Source organism: Hyperolius riggenbachi, chromosome 5 (assembly GCF_040937935.1).
Source record: "Hyperolius riggenbachi isolate aHypRig1 chromosome 5, aHypRig1.pri, whole genome shotgun sequence".
In the NCBI taxonomy this organism is placed as follows: Eukaryota; Metazoa; Chordata; class Amphibia; order Anura; family Hyperoliidae; genus Hyperolius; species Hyperolius riggenbachi.
In genome coordinates this window covers 57045783-57060259 of record NC_090650.1, presented here as the reverse complement: position 1 = coordinate 57060259, position 14477 = coordinate 57045783, and the positions used below count along the sequence as shown (strand labels likewise).

General features: G+C 42.2%; 1 protein-coding gene across 1 annotated transcript in view; it reads left to right on the top strand.

The window, feature by feature from the left end:
• RAB18 (RAB18, member RAS oncogene family) overlaps window positions 1–14251 on the top strand; it is a 77685-nt gene extending 63434 nt beyond the window's left edge. The window contains exons 5-7 of the mRNA XM_068235725.1: window positions 3386–3504; window positions 4553–4619; window positions 11478–14251. Of these exons, the coding sequence (XP_068091826.1) occupies window positions 3386–3504; window positions 4553–4619; window positions 11478–11650 (359 nt within the window). The 3' untranslated portion in view covers window positions 11651–14251. The remainder of the gene's footprint in view (window positions 1–3385; window positions 3505–4552; window positions 4620–11477) is intronic.
• Window positions 14252–14477: the final 226 nt, after the last annotated feature.

Here is a 14477-nt window from a genome sequence, read left to right as displayed (position 1 = left end):
GAGTCCGCCAGGAGAAAAGCGCAATATAAATGTTCTGCGTTCTGCGTTCCTAATAATCCTTTAGGTGAGTGTAGGTTAATCAAAAACTCTGGAGGAAGAAAAAGGACGTACACCCCAAGCAATTCAAACAATTTAACTATATTAAAATACCATAACTTTATTAGTTGTATCAAAAAATAGAAAGTCATTAAAAATACACATCAACAGGTGGTTGATCAAGCCACCATCAGACAACACTCATGTCCTCCATACACACCACAAGCTCACAAAGGGAACATGCCCCTATCCTGTAATGTGATCTCCAAATTAGATGCCAAACTGACAATTCAGTTCGTGAATTGCTGAGCGCTGAGGGGTGGATCGGGAGTCCCTGTGACGTCACGATGTCGTCACTCCGTTCGTTGCCATGGCGACGGGGGAAGCCCTAAAGGAAATCCCGTTCAGAACGGGATTTCCGGATGGGACTTGGCGCTGGCGGTGATTGGAGACGCTGGGGGGGCGCCGCAGGGAGCAGCCAATCATGTAGCTAGCACTAGACTAGCTACATAAGAAAAAAAAATGGGCGAAAAAACCATACGGCCGCGGGAATCAGAACGCCCAGCAGGTTAAGACCAGCCTAGAGCTGCCACTGACTAACAATCAGACATTAGGTGAAATGAAGAGGCAAAGGAGACAGCCAATACAGTAGAATCTCATAGTAAACTCTGATATAGTAAACTCAGTCCTCAGGTCCCAGCAAATGCGTCTGTATAAATATTCAATGTATGACCAATTCTGATACAGTAAAATACTTTTCCTGGGCCCTTGGAGTTTACTTTAAAGGGATTCTACTGTAGGAGGAGCCTTCCCGTCCTACTACTCAAATGTTGCAAATGTTCTGCCGGGCAGAACCAAAAAGTAAAAACCGCGATGCAGGAGAAGGCCACATTCATAGAGGCTTCCCTGTATCACGTTAGACGTGAGTGTAGTGAATCAGAGGGAATAAAGGAGTCATGCAGTTTAAGGCCCATTCAAACTTGTACATTTTTAGAGCAATTTCAGCATTGCTGCAAATCGCTAGCGGTTTGAAAACACGTGTACAATGAGAGTATATGGAAGTGTTCTCATGTAAGCGATTTGCTGAAACACAAATGCGTTGCCTGCAGCCTTTTCTGAGCGATTAACGGTTCAATGTTAAGGGTTGGAGCGCTGGAAAATCGCTCAGAAATCGCTGGCCTGTTCACAATCGACAGTTTTACCAGCGATTTTTTTTTTTTTTTTTTTTTTTTTTTTTTTTTTTTTTTTTTTTTTTTCCCAGCCAACCTTGCAGATTACTCACAAAAGGCTAATTGAACTAGAAATCGCAAAACGCTAATCGCTGGAAAAATGCTGGAAAAATGCTTTCTATACACTGTCGCCAGAAAATCGATTTGCGTTTAGCGATTTCTAGTGTGAATGGGCCCTAAAGGAGCAGCTGCAAATGAACGGCTCATGGCAGACCTCTTGTATCTGAAGAATCAGCGCAACTGTAGCTGGAAGCGGGAGAACATCACCGTAGCAGAACACAGCTTGCTACCGAGACCAGTGGCGTAGCAATAGGGGGTGCAGAGGTAATGACCGCATCGGGGCCCTTGGGCTAGAGGGGTCCTGAGGGGCCCACCCCTCAAATACAGTATTAGCTGGTCCTGTGCTGATAATATTCACTTCTATAGATGATTTGAATAGTGGTGATCATAAACACACAGTTCCCCATCCCCTTCTTGCATCTCTGACACTGTGGTTGTCCTTGGTTGGTTTTGGTGTGTTGTATCAATTTTTATCTATAGCATGCTTGGGGGGCCCCAATGCTAAACTTGCACTGGGGCCCACAGCCTGTTAGCTACGCCACTGACTGAGACGTATTTCACAGCTGGTTACACTTCTACTGTCTACTGAAGAGGTCCTAATGAATTAAAAGACCAATATCACGAAAATCATAAACATTTAAAATAACGTAAACACGTACAAATAAGAAGTACTTTTCTTCCAGAGTAAAATAAGCTATAAATTACTTTTCTCCTATGATGCTGTCACTTACAGTAAGTAGTAGAAATTTGACAGAACCGACAGGTTTTGGAATAGCCCAGCTCACCCATGAATAGATGGACTAATCCTAAACCTGTAGGAGAACAGAGGCGCCAGCAGGATAAAAGTGGATAAAAACTTTAAAATTTGCTGGGAGGAAGTGGTGGACTTACCTCCATAAAGCAGACACGAAAGACTGTCTGAATAGTAGTCACATTTATTACTTAATGCCCCAAAACAGTGCAACGCGTTTCGCAGGCCCAGCCCGCTTCATCAGGCAATAAAAATGGGGACAAGACAGAATTTCAGCAATAGCAGGTGTAGCCCCTCAGCGCCTACCCTGAGGCGCTACACCTGCTATTGCTGAAATTCTGTCTTGTCCCCATTTTTATTGCCTGATGAAGCGGGCTGGGCCTGCGAAACGCGTTGCACTGTTTTGGGGTACTAAGTAATAAATGTGACTACTATTCAGACAGTCTTTCGTGTCTGCTTTATGGAGGTAAGTCCACCACTTCCTCCCAGCAAATTTTAAAGTTTTTATCCACTTTTATCCTGCTGGCGCCTCTGTTCTCCTACTGCTATACCGTGTCCACCCCTGGTGGAGGGGTGATCTACCCCCTTTCGCATCTACAGAGAGCGACTTCTTATCCCTGAGTGAGGACAGGTCTAATCTTCTTTACCTGCCTATACAGTGGTTGCCTGTGTGGTAACCCATGTTTGTGAGTATAATTTTCTCACGATAACCTTTACTTCATTTATGCTTAACATACTACACTATATTGGGCTCTCGGTTTCTCTACACTTTAATCCTAAACCTGTCTCTTCTGTCAGATTTCTATTGCGCACTGTAAATGACCGCAAATAGGAAAAAAGGTAATTTATGGCACATTTTACTCTACTTCTTATTTGTATGTGTTTAAATATATTTTTAATTTTACAATTTTCGTGATAGTGGTCCTTTAAAGACCATTTTACAGTAAGTTACCAAACTACTACCGCATGTGTGAAGATCTTTGTGAATTCAGATAAAAAAAAATCAACAATACTTAATGCGGTATTTTACTGATCCATCATTTTTTACCAAACAGATCTTAGTGAATTGAAGCCATCCTCTTAACCTCCTTTCAGGTGACAAACGTTGATAATGGTGTACGTGGCTTGAGATTTCTCCATTGTACACTTTTTGTTTCAACATTCTCCCACTCAATGTGCAAATATTTCCAGTCTATTTCTTGTTTATGTGAATATTTGAATGGAGGTTCCTTGTTAACAGTGTATTTAGTAGCTGCACTGGCCTTGTAGTGAGACTTAGCACATTATACTCTCATTTTCCTGTCTTTAGTTTATGATGTGACAAGAAGGGACACATTTGCAAAGCTGGACAACTGGTTAAATGAGCTGGAAACCTACTGCACAAGAAATGACATAGTAAAAATGCTAGTTGGAAACAAGATAGACAAGGTAAGTAAAGTGTTTTTCTCCCTTATGTACTGTGCTACTGTTATAAACTTTTAGCAGGCTCTTTAAGTAAAATTTTGTTGCTGCAGAGCCAAATTTTTCCTGCACCTGGGGAAGCGTGCCAACTTTACCCAACCTGGCAGGCTATGCAGAGCAGGTGGCTGTTATAGTTACCTGTCCAGACGGCTGGATCAGCTTCTTCTCTCCTCCATCGCATCGGCCATGTAATCCCGACATGTCTTCTGGGTCCTGATCACGTAATATGACAAGTGAGATGTAGTCAGCGTTACAGCGCCACCCGGTGATGGAAGAGTCTTTCACCACCCCTCTCCCACCACCAAGAGGCGCTGACACCATCTCCTGGATTCCGATCACGTCCTATCATGTGATCAGGACCCAGGAGACATGTCGGAAGTTCACTCCCTTTGCAGTGAGTGGAGGAGACGCATTGCTAGGGTGGGCCCCAAGTTACTTTTGCCCCGGGCCCCAATGTAGCTAGAACTGGCCCTGGCCGCACTGAGCAGGATGCATTGTGCACAGTACCATAGAGCTGCTCACATTTTTTTTTTTTTCCCCCCCGCCAAGCCCAAGGGACTCTGTGCTACTGCACAGGTGCTTGGTGTCCTGCGTAGAGTGGCCACATGGATGGGAGTGTGGTTGCGAACTTCCAGAGGGTCCCAGTGCTGGATCAGTGGTCTCACGGAGACCTGCCATACAACCCTTTTTTTCCCATGGATTTAGTGGAGGGAGGAATCGGAGTGTGGTTTGGACCACAGAATTTCCATAGACTGAGGATAGACTGCAAATCCATAGAAAGTAACACACCAGCACATGCCCGTGCTAATACACTTGTTTTCGTATAGAACAAGACTGTTATCATTGAGGTGAGCCACCTCACCATTTTCTCTATTTTATATTGCTTTTAACTCCCATTTTATTTAACCTGTGCGTCTCTTTACCCCGTTTGTGCTTTTTGTAAAACTAGCGGCCATAAATGTTGTCATACCGTTTTGCATCTGAATACATTGTGTTTTTCTTTTCTTATTTTTAGGACAACCGAGAAGTAGACAGGAATGAGGGTCTCAAGTTTGCACGAAAACATTCAATGTTATTTATAGGTGAGAATGTTTGTACAGTAATATTTTTTTTTTGTTTAATTGGCTGCCATAAATGTCATTACACAGGACTATTTATAGTATTATACAAAGGTGCCATTTACAGTAAAAAGGCATCACAACAAAATATTTGATATATTAGAATGAAATCCATTATTCAGAATACCCAATTTTATGTTGTTTATCCTGGTTTGAGCATCAGAAAGCCTTCCTGTCAGAAACGCTTCCTATATCCATATATTGCTGTATATTGTTATGTAATCCCGCCCTCCTAGTGATAAGCCTAGGCTTTTTATTTATGCAGCCTTCTCCTCCCAGAGCACTCTGGGAGACCAGGTGTTATTTCTGGGTAATAAACCGAGGCACCAACACTGGATGAAATACGGTACATTAAAAACCGTTTAAAAAGGAGGTGGTGGTGAACTTACCCCCAAGAAGGTAGACTCGATGAGCATAGAATAAAAAAAAAAAATTCCACCATCAAAAAATAATCCAATTGCAACGCATTTTGTGGAAGAAACCCCGCCTCACCGGGAACGTTTTTTTGCAAGGTTTTCAGGCTTGCCGTCCGGAGGTGACCAACTTGAAAACTTGGAAACTGATACTCCAATAATTTACCTGTTGAAGCGGGTTTTCTCCACGAAACGCTTCACAATTGGAGTATTTTCCGTCAAATAATGTGCGCTTATTTGGCGAGTGTGCAACCCAAAACTGCTCTAGGCGAGTGTCTGTTATGTAAGGAAGACACGAGTTATGTGATTGGGAATCTAGCTCTCTTTTAGCCTGTAATATCCGTGACAAGCGGGTTATTTGATGGACTTTAGGGACACATGGTTACCTTTCTACTGCCTATGACTTGCAATTGGCGTGTCACGTTAAGATTTTTTTGTACACTATGAAGCTTTTTTGCAGTAACATGCAAGAGGATATTTTTGCAAGATTGACGGGAGTGGGCTGGTTTCTTCTGTATTGCTGCCTGGTGCTCTGGTGGACTGACCTCTTTGCACTGCACAAGGGAGTGCAGCCAGGTATCTCTACATTGGACCTGGGAGCTTTGAAGCTGGCAGTGTTCTGCAGGGTATAGGGGAACAGGGTTTGGTCATGTTGTGTGATGCAGCCAGGGGGGCTTTGCTCAGCACAAAGGCACTCTTCAAGTATCCATCTGCCCCACTGCTAACATTTGAGAATTAAGATCGACCCCAGTCCACAAGAGAAGTCCTCCAGGCGAGATCAGGGCGGCTTCAGCTGATCACAGATAAGTGTCTCTGGAGCAATGCAAGCATCCAAAACCCCTCATCCCGCTCAGACTGTGGAGCGCCTATTCCACAGCAGCCAGTTTCGCACATTGGCCGCAGAAGTCCAGCCTTTCTTAACATGGCCTGACAAAACCTGAAGCAGCCAGACTTTGGGTCCTGGCCATAACATATGCAAAAACCTAAATAAAGGAATCTTGGAAACTCACTTCTATAAAATTGTGGCATACTCCTAAGAAAGCTATATGCATTAAGGGGAACTTTAGGTGATGCTACTTAAAGTAGGGGGGTTCTTGGTTAATGCAGTCATATTGAAAGTAATACATGCTATGATAATGCTGAGAAACACCATCTGATGTCTTCAACAAATCCACATGCATCGGCAGTTTTCATTTTACTTTTGTAGGTTATCAGATCAGGTCCGCTTTCAAATAATTATAGGCTCCACAGTCTACATGGGAAGTTGTTGGATCACCCAGGGAGCCGTAGGGTATGGCAGAAGAACACTTTGGTATAAATTCCTCCTGACCTTCCATTAATAGAACCTCAGACTGTAAAAACCTTTAATTCACAACGGAGACAAAAAACAATCTGTTTCTTTACCCACAGCACTATTTATACTGTTCTACATCTACATTAGCTCATCTTTCCTGCTTTGTTGAACCACATCTGAAGAAGTCAATATGGTACTGATTGTGTTCGAGAAACAGGCACATTACTAAAAAACAGTATCACTGCCTACAGCTACCAGAAGACGTTATTTGTGTAATCGTTTGACACGTTGTAACTTCACCTGCTCCAAGATTGTTTTTCCACCCTGAATAGCGTGTGCTTGATATCCTTTTACCCTGAGGTGATGCTGGCCAGAGCGGGGCATGACATCACGCCGAGGAGTGGATTCTTAAGTCTCACTGTGTGATTCACTCCATTGTTGTTGCTACGATGTTCTCAGCCTTGATCCATACATGGGATTAGTTTTATGTGATTAATGTAATGGTTTTGTCTTTGTCTGAGCTCCCTCTGGATCATTAGGTGAACCTTGTCAGGCCTCTTTTTTCCTCAAGCAACTGAAGGCTGTGAATTCACCACTGGTCAGCTGCTCCCATCAACCGGCCGATAACTAGCTAGTGGTGGACATGAGGCCTCCATGTTGGTTCCCATGCTCAGATGCAGCATGAGACCTTTTTTTTTTGCGGCCAGAGCTGTGGAGTCTGAGTTGCGGAGTTGGAGTTATTTTGGGTACCTGGAGTTGGAGGTTTCATAAACTGAGAAGTTGGATCTTTTTTTTTTTTTTTTCCACAGTCCTGGTAAGTATTAGACTAAGGAGTCAGAGGAGTTGCAGTTGGAGAATGTTTGGGTACCTTCAGTCAGTCGGTGGTTTCATAAACTGAGAAGTCGGATGATTTTTGTACAGACTCCACGGCCATGCAGGTGAAGCGGCAGCGTGTCAAACCTGACACAGGTACTGTTACCAAATGCTGCCATTTGGCCTCATGCAGGTGCAGCCAAATGGCGCTTGTGGCTAGCTGCCGGGCAACTGAACTTCTCGACAGCAGTTCAGACGTCTGTGGAAAAGCATCCTCAGGTATCGCCTGTAATTTTCTGCTTTTTTTGCAGTTTCCTTTTAATCTGGCTTTTGTACTGCCTGTGATTTGGCCACGCTCTGCTTGCTATCTGTAACTCTTGAGCTTGCTTGATTGTCCATCATTCTTTCTTCATATGACTGATTAGCCAGGAACCAGAAACTTACAGCAGCCAAACACACAGCACCTTTCTCTTACCTATGCTAAATTCCTGAGGTCAGGATTTTAACCTGCAAGTCCAGCGCCCATTTTTTTGTGGTTTTACATTTCATGCCAAATGTGTTTTGGCTCATGCCAAGAATCACAAGGCTGACCCCCAGATACTGTGGCTGTAAATTTTAATGATACCTAATGTGTTTTCTTTTGATTATTGAAAGCAGCTTTGTCAGATTGGGAAATCTGTCATTGCCTCCCGCTTGTGTGTAGATTTAGTACAAAGTCAGCGTAGCGCCTGATAGAGTCAACAGAATCGGAAGATTTTCACCTGATTAGTTACTCCTGATCTCTGGAGATAGATTTCAAAAATTACGGGACTTATGTAAGTTTATGGCTTAGCTTTATTGTACCAAGGATTTCTTCTAATTTGTTTTTCCTTAACCACTTTAGTACCAGCAGTCTCTGGCCCCTTAAAGAGGAACTGTCGCAAAAATCTTAAAATTTAAACGCATGTAGTAAATCTCTTCCAGAGTAAAATGAGCCATAAATTACTTTTCTCCTATGTTGCTGTCACTTACAGTAGGTAGTAGAAAGCTGACATTACCGACAGGTTTTGGGTCAGTCCATCTCTTCATGGGGATTCTCAGCATGACCTTTGTTTATAAAGACACTACCTGAAAAAGATTTATACAAAGATGCTGGCCAGCCTCCCTGCTCACCGTACACTTCTTTGGCAGTTGGACGGAGCAACTGCCATTCACTAAGTGCTTTAAAAAAAAAAGAAACCCTGGAGAACCCCCCCATGACACGTTGATAATGTCAGATTTCTATTACTTACTGTAAGTGACAGCAACATAGGAGGCAAGTAATTTATGGCTCATTTTACTCTGGAAGAAGCCTACTTCTTATTTGTATATGTTTACATGTATATTACATTTTAAGATTTTCGTGACCGAGGCTCTTTAAAGAGACTCTATAAAAAAAAATTCTCCTGGGGGGTACTCACCTCGGGAGGGGGATGCCTCAGACCTGTAGCTGCAGGCAATCCAGCGCTGGCTCCCCCGAAGCGTTACGCAATCCTCGCTCAACAAACCTGACAAGGCTTGATCTATTTACCTTCCCTGCCTCCAGCGGGTGGCGCTGTTGCGGCTCTCTGCACGGAAATAGACTATCTTCTGTCGGGTCCGCTCTACTGCGCAGGCGCAGACGGCTTGGGACACAGGAAGACGGGGGAAGCCTCCATAGGTTCCGGAGGCTTCCCCCGCCCGAGGTGAGTACCCCCCAGGGGAACTTTTTTTAATTACAGGTTTTCTTTAAGGAGCAGAAACCGCTGGTACAAAAAAAATGGGGCCTACTGATGTAGAAATCTGGTAGGGGTAACAGGTTCCAAACAGGGCGTAATTTCAATTAGCGCGGTCTGGAACCGATTAAACAGACTTAAAATACGGTTTTCTTTTTTTTAAATTTAAAGCCCTGTTTTGAATACAATTTGTGCAGTGGTATTTTTCTGGGAATGTACCAGCTATTAATGTTCCTACAAGGACACTATTAGTGGGACATGTCCGGATTGAGCTCGATCCTGTGGGCAAAAATTTGGGGAAGAAGTGCTGTACAGACGTGTTTCCAGCAAGATGTGTTCTCTCAATGGCGGTGGGAAGAAATGTGATGGTGATGGTGGTGGGGGTAAGGAGGGGACAAATGCACTTTTGGTGTTGGCTTATGATCCAGTATGCTCAAAATACCAATAAAATTGTTGAAACTAATAGGCCAGTATGCTGGATCACCTCCGTATCATGTAAACTAGAGTTTTCAATTTTACAACAGCACATTTGGCTAAAAATTAGAATGGTTTGTTCCTTGGTGATGTGGCATTGAAAAGAGAACTGCAGTACCTCAAATCCATTAAAGTGTAACTGTCAGGCATAAAATCAAAACACAAATCTTTATTTTTATCTGGTAAACAAGTAATAAGAATGCTAACCAGGCAATCCAAAAATTGAATATCACTCTTACTTCTCCATAAAACATCATTCCCCAGTTTCCCTGGCTCTTTATCTGGTACATCTTCCGCACAAAGGAAGTTGCAGGGCATGCTGTTTTTTTTTTCTTCTTTACTTTCCCCTCAGACATAACGAATGCAGCCTGATTGGCTGAAGCCTCTTTCCCTCCCGTTTTCCTGTCCCACACCTCTGTTCCTCTGATTGGCCAATATTTCTGATGCTGAGAAGCTTGGTGGGAGTATCTGAAGACTGGGAGGTCGGCGGTCAAGGATAAACAGACAAAGTAAGGGAGGAAATTATGTCAGGATTGGCTTCAGGATAGGCAGTCAACATGGAAAATCCTATGCAGGATTTTCTCTTTATTACTACAGAGAAATCACTTAAATCAAAATGTGAACAGTGCAATACATATGTTACGTGAGTAGAACAAGTATTTATCTACTTATATATGTGTTGTTTTTTTCTGAGATAGTATGGCTAAGAATTCCTCTTTAAAAGCCCCATTCTCTTGAGTGAATAGTTAGTGCCCCACTTATGGACTCTTTGTTCCTATTGTTAGCACCAAAGTGGTAAACCGGTATGATTACCTGTGGGGTTCTCTCCCATTAAACAGGTCATCTTCATGGGCCATTAAAAAAAATGTTGATTCAATCTGATTGGCACAAAAACTGTTGATCAATAACACGACTATTACAAGTGAAGTTAGTGCTAAATCTTTCTGGTGTCTTTCATCTGATCGCCACTTTTTATATTTTAGAAAAAAATAGCAGCGTGTTTTGGTAGATGGCAGGTTTGTTTTATGAGGAATATAATTTTATTACAAACGCCAAACCCCCTTTTTTTTTTTTTTTTTTTTTTTTAAATCTTTTTTTTTTATTTTACTTTCCACTTGGTTATTTGACTGGAGAAGTTTTTGAAGAGTCTTTAAATAATGAAGGCCCTGATTCACTAAACTGCAGTAAGATTGCTTTGCGTAGGCAGCACACAACTACTTTACCGATACTACCGCTGCAGGCATAGCACAGATCAGGTCATTGGAATGTGGGGATCAGCAGGCATCTGATTGACGCCTGTGTTAATTGGTGACAGTTAGGCGCCCAAGCAGGGTGAGATGGCTGCTACATAGGAGTTAAACTTTGTGGACGATTGGCTACAACTTACACTCATTTGGACACCAGGGTTAGGAGGTTCGGATGCAAACATCTCAGTGATAACTACCAAATTGTTTATAGTACATATTTTTCCCTCTGAAGAAGCAGGTCACACCTGCAAAACAGATGTCAGGCACTTGACACCCCCACTGCTCTGTACTTGCTGTATACCCAACTGGAATAAAGGGTTTTTAAAGGAACAGTGCCCCGTTTAATTTTCTTTTTAGATTAACAAACTGTATACAGCTTGGAATTGAGCTGGACAAATTCACTTTCTGTTTGGATTGGACCAAATTCCAACCTGTATACAATTTGGATGAATTTTCTGTGCAAGTCTGAAAAAAACTTTGTGATAAGAAGGCCATTCTGTTCTGTATGGACCCATATATATGTATCTCTACTACGCTGCTGTAAAACAAGATAATTTTTCTTATTCGACCAGCAGCTGGAGCTCCAAGAAAATGACAGATTTTCATTTGGGAAATTTTAGCACTTTACGGATTTTAAAAATACTTTGATGTCCTGTTTTCCTTCTACCTCAAAAAATTAACAAATACAAAAAAAAAATCTTGACCATACATGCCATTTATTTCCTACGACATAACACGAGTAGTAAGTCAACTGCTGGCGCAAGCAACTGGCTTGCACATATACATATATTTCTTAATGATTGTGGTCATCCACTGTTGTGATTGTTTGCTTCTCTTGTCTGTTTCAGAGGCCAGCGCAAAGACCAGAGACGGTGTTCAGTGTGCCTTTGAGGAGCTTGTGGAAAAGATTATTCAGACCCCTGGACTCTGGGAAAGCGAATCCCACAATAAAGGCGTCCGATTGTCAGACGAAACCGGCGGGCGGGGAGGAACTTGCGGGGGATACTGCTCCATGCTATAAACCAGTTGTACTCTTTCTAGTTAATCCTATCTAGTGATGACAGTTTTCTGTATATATAAACTCATTTACAGCTAATCTAGGGACCTTTCCAGTTTGCACATATTTCTTTGTATCATGAGGCAGATATTTTGTAAGATATTGTCCAGCGGATCCGCAGTCTGACAACGCACGAACCTTGCTGACCCTTTTTATTTAGTGTGGCATTAACAAGCATAGTAACTAGCGCCACGTGTTCCTGTACTTTTAACTCTTTCGTACATTGCGACATTCTGAAATGTGCGTGCAGTTTCTTTGTTTTTGGCTTCTGCACTTTGGTTAGCTCGTGTGTTTAACTCTTTCACAAGCCCTCTGCTGAGCCAGCTCCGCTCTTGTCTCCAGATGTACAGAAAAAGCATGTTCAAACAGATGTCTTTTTATTATGTTGCCAAGATATCACAGTTACCTTTGGTAAGTAATGACTACCATTGTATGGCGAATACGCTTGTAAGTAGCACACTGCCTGAGAACTTGCCACCTCCCTCGTGTGCTTGCTGAGTAGAAGTGGACCATGGAATCTATTGAGGCCACTCAGCATTGATTTTCAGTTGGGTTACTAAGCCTAACTTATGTGATACATGCTAAAAAAAGCGTATACTGGCATTCACAGATCTTTATAGGAGCCTTTCCAGGTAATATCTGCTATGGAAAAAAGTAGGGCTTCATTTATAAAGAAAGATTAAGCATTGAAATGTGTGTAGGACCCCTATTGCTGATATCCTGAGAATATTAGTCATCTGGCTGCAATGCTAATCTGTAGCTCTTTCTAAATCACTCACAAGGTGTGAGGATACAGATCAGGTGTTCTGATACTATCCAGATGAGTCACTTGGAAAGTGTTGTAAGTTAAGGGCATTACAGCCAGGTAACTTTTGTTGTGAGGTAATAAACAATGGCTGCTTTCACTTGTCTCTCATAGTATGTGTACTTCATTCAGGCAGCTCCATATTCCTGCCTCTTTCTCAGCCACCTCACTAATTAGTGAACTGAGAGAGAAAAATGCCCTCTGGTAGTTAAGACCCATACACGTTAGATTAATGTCGTCCAATGGGGATCACACCTGATTCCTTTGGGTGACATTGCGGGGCCGAAGCTATACAGATGCTGAGTCGGCCTACAGGCTGATGTGCTCTGTTCCAATTGAGGGGCAGAGGGACGGCACAGTGGGTGGGGCGAGCATCAAAGAAAGCTATCGGCTGTCACTTGAATGAGTTTATCGTCCTGGAGGATTGTAATTTTTACAGCGGTAATTGCAGTAAGATCACCTGCACAAAATTTGCTTTTTCAAGTGTGACTGGGCCCTAACGGTGAGTGCAGATGAGTTAGGAGATGCTTACTCCTCTGTTTACTTAGCAAACAAACATGGTGCTGCTGTCCCTATCAAAGCACAGATTCCTGCAAGAGTGATATTCAGAAGGAGACACCCCAAAATAAAAAGTTTAAAATGAACAATCTTACCTCAGCAGAGGAATGAGATCTCAATAGAACACATTTATTATGACCCCCCAAAAAAGTCTAAGTTTACTGGTGCTACCCACTTCCTCAGGTCAAAAATCAGTACCTGTGAGAAGATCACCACAGGCTTGGACCGCCTATATCTGCTGTAAGTGTGTTCACAAGGCTCCAGGTGAAAGGGAACGTAATCATTATCTTTTGAGGTCCTTTATTTTTTTGCTTGATTCTGATCTGAGAAGTTAGTGTAGTCTACTGAAGCAGAAGGGGAATTTTGACTTGTTCCTCTAGAACACACAGTATATTGCAAGTCTTCTGTTACGAGACTGTTCTAGCTAGTGGATAAAGTAGTACTCTAGCCTTGAGGTTCAGCCTCCACAAAAGACATTAAAACTATGGTTTTGAGATGTGGTATGAAACTGGAGCTTGTAGAGAAAACCGAAGTAATCTCACAAACTCCCTACCAAATTTGCCCTTGCCCGTAGTAGAATGAGAGCCACACTGAGGAACAGTCAGTGATTGTGCTCTGTAAAGTACTGCATAGAATTGGTGCTATAAAAACACTAGTAACAAAGAATATCTGTGACTGCCAGTAGACGCTGTTTTAAGGCAGTTTTTAGGCTTCCCATAAAGGTCTCTTCATGTCATTGTACACAAGACTAAATGACGTATGTACGTTGCATGTTATGACAAGTATTGTTCCCTTCCGCCAATCTGTGGTTTACAATCCTGCAATTAATGTAAGTACAAAATGTAGTTATTATATAGAAACCATTTTTTTCCCTGAGGCTTGTAACTCTACCATATTGAGGTTGTGGGAATATTTTCACTAATGTTAATGTTAGAGATAAAGATGATACTACTCTGTAAATTCTTATTGAGGTAGTGTCTGGTCCATTTTTCGAAGCATCTTTTTTATAGCTGCAGTCACACAAACCTGCAAGATTCCGCTAAACCGTAAAAGCTTCACTCCATCGACTTGGCCAAAGTGTTTACACTATTAAAAGACTTATGATGGACTATTGCCTTCAGCTTCATAAAAGCATATTTCATTTACTTAAAGCACATTATAACTTATTTGCAACTATGAATAAAACTTCAGATTTAACTGTATGGTTTTCTAACCTCTATGTGTCGGATTTGCTTTTCTGCTTGAGTCTTTTCCATGTATTGTACTGCTTATAGCAGCTCTGTTGGTTCCTCTACTAAAGCAGCCTACGACATTCTAGTGGAAGCTGTATTTAGACAACATAACTGATAGCATAACATAACTGACATCTACTAAGGTTTACCCTGGCAGGAGATCAGTGGAGAAGTGATTGTCCAAACCTATTGCACC